Source organism: Sardina pilchardus, chromosome 1 (assembly GCF_963854185.1).
Source record: "Sardina pilchardus chromosome 1, fSarPil1.1, whole genome shotgun sequence".
Classification (NCBI taxonomy): Eukaryota; Metazoa; Chordata; class Actinopteri; order Clupeiformes; family Clupeidae; genus Sardina; species Sardina pilchardus.
This window is the reverse complement of record NC_084994.1, coordinates 36,957,748-36,963,747: the sequence shown is the minus strand read 5'-3', so window position 1 is coordinate 36,963,747 and position 6,000 is coordinate 36,957,748. Positions and strand designations below refer to the sequence as shown.

At 41.8% G+C, this 6,000-nt stretch overlaps 1 protein-coding gene across 1 annotated transcript in view; it reads right to left on the bottom strand.

The window, feature by feature from the left end:
- The window catches only part of LOC134078538 (NLR family CARD domain-containing protein 3-like), a 35,303-nt gene that overhangs the window by 6,260 nt on the left and 23,043 nt on the right, over positions 1–6,000 (bottom strand). The window contains exons 20-21 of the mRNA XM_062534545.1: positions 3,247–3,417; positions 1,941–1,966 (exon numbers count right to left, since the gene is read on the bottom strand). Coding sequence (XP_062390529.1) covers positions 1,941–1,966; positions 3,247–3,417 — 197 coding nt within the window. The remainder of the gene's footprint in view (positions 1–1,940; positions 1,967–3,246; positions 3,418–6,000) is intronic.

Genomic DNA, 6,000 nt, shown 5'->3' with positions numbered 1-6,000 from the left:
CCTCTGGTAAGTGCTACCAGAGCAAACACACACATACTGGACACACACACACACCGAGTAAGCAGCAAACAGTGAGCAATAACACACACACACACACACACACACACACACACACACACACACACACACACACACACACACACACACACACACACACAGTAAGCAGTAAACAGAAACAACAGAAGGGGTGGTTAATGTCACACATGACTAAATTTGTAGAAGTTTAGCAACAGACCGTAACTAAGCGGGCGGGACTTCACATTGAAAAATGACCAATCACAACAGGCCCAACTCCCTTGGTTCTCTCCCCCAAACTGTCAGAAGTCAACCCACGCGAGCAAAGCTGTACTTCAAGAGAGTGAGCACAACTAATCTTGGAGAGCGTATGGCCCCCAGCTGCCTTTTTCCTCACTCGCTGCTGTGTCTACATGAGTGATTTAATATGTTTTGCTCCTGAGGATGTTGTACTGAGCTTGCAAGATATGACACTACCACCATAGACCTCTGTCAACTGTCAACTGTCACCTCTGTCAACTGTCTACTCCACACGCTGTCAGAGGAGGGCTGAGTCCATCATCAAGGATGCCAGCCACCCAGCTCACTCCCTCTTCTCTCTGCTTCCCTCTGGTAAGAGCTACCGGAGCATTACCACCCACACCACACCATTCAGACACAGTTTTATACCACAAGCTGTCAGAATCCTAAATGGTCAGTGACTGAACAGTTCCTTCCCTTTATTGGCCACAATGTGCTGCCTTATTTCTTTTATGATATGCAACTGTATTGCCATGGTTGCTATACTTTTTAAATTCTTCCCACACTTCTAAATTCACACTTGCTATATGGCATTCGGGATGCATACTGTTTTTATTTTTCGTGTCTCAAGTCCATGGGCTTGTGCTTTTATGTGTGTATAGTCGTCTTAAATGTTAGTATAGGGGTTGGGTGTGTGTGTGTGTGTGTGTGTGTGTGTGTGTGTGTGTGTGTGTGTGAGTGTGTGTACACAGTATATGTATGGCTGAGTGATACTGTACAGTCTTGTATTGTCTCATAAAGTTGTATTTACCCCTTTTATCCTTGCACTACTGCAACGAATGACATACAAATTTCACTGAATTGCAAAGTACAGTACATGCAACAATAAATCTTGAGACTTAAAACAAATACACACACTCACATTCACACACTGACACACAAACAGGAAGACAAACATACACTCTCAATCACACAAACACACACAGAGCCATAAAAATGCAGATGTGCATGCACACACACGCTGCACACTTTCACAAACACACTTTCCCTCAACAGTCCTTCTGCTTCCCGGGCATCAGAATCACCCAGGACCTGACATTGGAGCTGAACATGAGCTCCAGAACAAAGAAGGCTCAACCTGCCAAAGCACATGATGGTGCACTTTTACACTGCCATCATGAAGTCCATCCTAACCTGCTCTATCACTACCTGGTGCACTGCAGCATAGCATTTGTTGTATTGAGAGGATGATCGGCTGTGATCTGCCATCACATAGTTATGCGGCTACAAGCTTAAACTGCTCTCCACCATTATAACTCATACACTACACAACAAGTCTGGAGCTATTGTGGATGTATAACATCTACCACATGAGTTTGAACAGGACATACTGTATCTGGAATCTAAATAAAAAATCTAGTCATTTACAGTAATATATTACAGTAGCCATCACTCTGATGTCTGGCTCCTGTAACATGCCAACATGTCAATCTGTCTCTGTTCTCTCTCTGTCACTATGATTCAGTGTGTTTCTGCAGGACGCCACAGACCCCCACACATGCTCTAAAGGCCTTTCACATACAGTGGTGGCCTACGCCACAGTGACATATCTGCTTAATAAAGAACACTTCAACATCATAAGCATATAATAACAGTGCAACACTCAACAGTAGATCAACACTTACATTTTCTCAGTTCTCCACAGGCATGTCTTTAAACGGGAGAGAGAGAGAGAGAGAGGGAGAGAATATCAGTACATTAGCACTCCACTAATGAAATGTCATGTGAAATGTTCTTAGTTTAAGGGTTTTAGTATAAAATGAATCTATTGACATTCTATCATTATAATAAGACAATAATCTTCACCAACTTGAATGTTTTAAATGACAAAACAATGACATTTCTGTGTTATAAGAGCAATATGCCACACAAAGCCTTGTTGTCAGTGACTTGGTTGGGTTGACAGGTTGTCAGCGTTTTCAGAGTACATCATAGCCCTCATTAGTCATCTAACTCCAAACAATTAATGAAACTGATGAAATTGCATTGACATTCGACCTGACTCTGACATGACTACAATGACACTCAACACACTCCTCACCCATATGTACTGCTGGGTAGATATACATACTGTACATAAAGAGAGTGTTATAAGAGCATTAGGCCCTTTAAAGTCTTTCTGTCAGTGACTCTGCAGGTGTATTCTAAACTTTGTAGTTTATTTTCAGAGTACATCATATCCGTCAGTAGTCATCTTATTACAAATAATTTACTAGCTCATGATCTGAAATTTGCATAAAGACATGCGGTAGCAAAGCGTGTTTGGCGAGGTCTCTGACCAGGGTCCTGAAGTGTTTCGTGGGAGCGTGCAAGAGTCAACTGTGCAGGCAGAAGTCATGCAGGACCCCGTCATACACCCCTTTATTCTGAACTAAGGAAGACTGGAGGTGTGAGGGGAGATAGTGAGCAAGTTAACCCGATGCTGCTGCTTTGGCAGTTACATATGCTTTTATCTGCTATTACTGTTTGGTTTTGTTCATGTAAAACACATTGAATGACCTCTGTGTATGAAATGCACTATGTAAATAAACTTGACTTGACTAGTAATTACTCAAGCTTATTACTATGCCATGTAAACAGCAGAAAGCTTGGACATCTTTACGTTTGTAAGACCGACTGAGACAGAGGCGTGGCAAATTCCTTCTCGCTCCTCTTGAACTTGAGTTTCTAAACACCATTTAATGACACTGATTAAATTGAAACTTAAATTCCATCAACATGCTATAAGGTATCAGTGACTCAGTCATATCAGACATTAGACTGGACTCTGACATGACTACAATGACTCTCAACACACTCCTGCTCACCTAACCCATTTTTACTACTGGGTAGAAAAAAAACACTGACATAATGCTGTGTGGTAAACGTACTGGTACTGAAACTATATATCGAAGACACTGTTTAAAAGCCTGAGGAAAGTCAAACACAAACCTCAATGTCTGCAGTTTACAGTTGATGTGACTTTTCAGTGAATCTAGAAGCTGAATTCCAGTGATGCTTATGTGATTGTCACTCAGGTCCAGTTCTGTCAGGGAGACCATGTGCTGCACAGCAGAGGCTAAAGCCTCGTAGGATTCCTCTGTCAGTTTACAACCAGCAAGTCTGCATTGAGTGACAAAGACAGAGTGTAAAAGGCAGAAAGGAATGATATCATTCAATTTAATCACCTGTGTAAATCTCAACATTGTTCAAGTTCATATAATCATACAATATGTTACAGCAGGAGTAGAGATGGGCAACATAGACTTAAAACTATACCACAATGTCATGATATGCTATTTTGGTGATAAGTATATCAGTGATGGTATGGAAGTACTATTCATCAAAGCAAAGTCATATTTGTCTCATATTTGGAGTTCTTTTTTATTGCCATTGCTTCTTTTTTTAAATAGGATAACTGATTCCACCTGTGACTCCAAACTATAAGGTGATCCTCATTTTCATAGTAATGATTATTATAAAATGCTTCATTTTAACAATAATATGATCAATAATCAATATAACAACCCATAAGCACTGGGAAGTACATCACTGGCGTTTGGTTGGGGTGCGCACATCCACAGAAATAATCCAGGTGCCGGACAAAAGTATAGATAATGGAATGGATTGGTCCGCACACTGGGTAGGCTCCAAAAATACACTTTATTTAATATAAAAAGGCAACGTTTCGATCCACAGTGGGATCTTCTTCAGGCCTGAAGAATTTCAGGCCTTTATTTATATTAAATAAAGTGTATTTTTGGAGCCTACCCAGTGTGCGGACCAATCCATTCCACCAAGTACATCACTGGCCTCAACTCAGCCAGCCCATCATGATGCTCTTAATGTGTTCATAGATCAGTTACACGCAGTGTTCATGGGTCTCCTGGAGACAGGCAATCATAATGTGGGTCCAGGAGACATTGCATGTTTAAACCACCATAAACCACCATATCAGTTTATACACAAAACTGGAGGCATAAAAAAATTAAAGGCATAAAAAAAAGCCCCCCCCCCAAAAAAAAAAACTGTATGCCAGTCATAAAAAATCATAAACAATACGGTTATAATTTTTATGAATTTGAACACTATTCTGGTCCCTTCCTACATTGTGTAGATTCACCCAGCTCACCAGGAACAAAACAGATTCAGAATGATATAAGTTGATCCTGAGGAGATTCTGGGCATGAATTAGTTTGGCCTTCAACAGAGGAGCCCCCTTACTAAAGTATCAACTATTTTGGTGTGTAGCAAACAAACACAGCCCATCACTCAAACTCGGGCGATATCTCCCTGCACTCAGGAACTGAACTGCAGCGATATTCATATGATGGTCACTCAGGTCCAGTTCTAACAGGGACACCATGTGCTGCACAGCAGAGGCTACAACCTCACAGGGTCCCTCTGACCGTTTACAACCAGCACATACAGTCGGAGAGGAAAGAAGTGTAGGCAGCAAGCTTTAAAAAACGTAAATTGTTACAATGTTAAGGAATTGTAGAGCACACTCTCTGCTAGGATCTCTGCTAGGACTCTCTCTCTCTCTCTCTCTCTCTCTCTCTCTCTCTCTCTCTCTCTCTCTCTCTCTCTCTCTCTCTCTCTCTCTCTCTCTCTCTCTCTCTCTCTCTCTCTCTCTCTCTCTCTCTCTCTCTCTCTCTCTCTCTCTCTCTCTTGTGGCCAGACTGTGCTGGTGCTACAGGGTGTCTGTGTAATCGCTGCCGTGTGCTGGTGCTTGTGGTCGAGCCAAACCCGTCGTTATACCAGGTCCCGTGCACTCCATCATCTGGGGCCACTGGCTTTTGTGCCTCCAGTGTATGTGTGCCTCAGTTCACACAAGGTTATTAGGAACCTTTTGTGAATGAAACCCGCTTCTCGTCTGTTTGTTTACTTGTTTGGACATTGGACTGTTTTCTCAGTGTAATCCGGGTTGCTGTCTTTGGGGTGCTGAATCCCTTTGGAGTCGTGTGCTAATGGTGAACCAAACGTGGATCTCCTGTCAACATTGAGTATTATGGTGCTATTCTGCCCAACATTTATTGTAATCTCTCATATGAATACTTGTCTACGAGAACTCCTGTATGTGTCCATGATGTATGCTGTCATTAATGGCTGTGACTACACCAATTAACTATTTGAATCACTCTGAATGAAGAATATAAATACAAATGTCTGCATTGCTTTTGCTACAATTGTTTCAGTCACTTTAATAACACTAGTGTGGGGTGCATCTGTATTCTATTGTGTTAGCTGGGTCTCTCATCCAGTCAAAGAAATGAGAGTGGCATAGTCAGACCATATTGTGGTATAATATACTGTAACTGGGTTCTAACTCCCAATGGCCACACAATGTTTAAATGGTGGAGATGAAACACAGCTTACTGTGCTCGGTGCTCTAGATGCTAGATGCTATATGCTATCCTTCTACTTCCCTCTACCACCATCTTCTTGATTACACTCTGGCTGGTGCTTAAACGTTTGCACTCTCATCCTCTGGTTCTCTTATGGTGTTTGAAAAAGCAGTATTATTGTTACCCTACGGTTTAAATGGTGGAGATAACACAGTGTTACTCTGTGCTCTAGATGCTACAGTAGAAGCTACTTCCTTCTACTACAGTACCATCCTCTTGATAACTCGCTGGCTGGTGCTTACATGTCTGCACTCTCATCTTGTTCGCCAGGTGGTGTTTGAAAAAGCAGCATTATTGT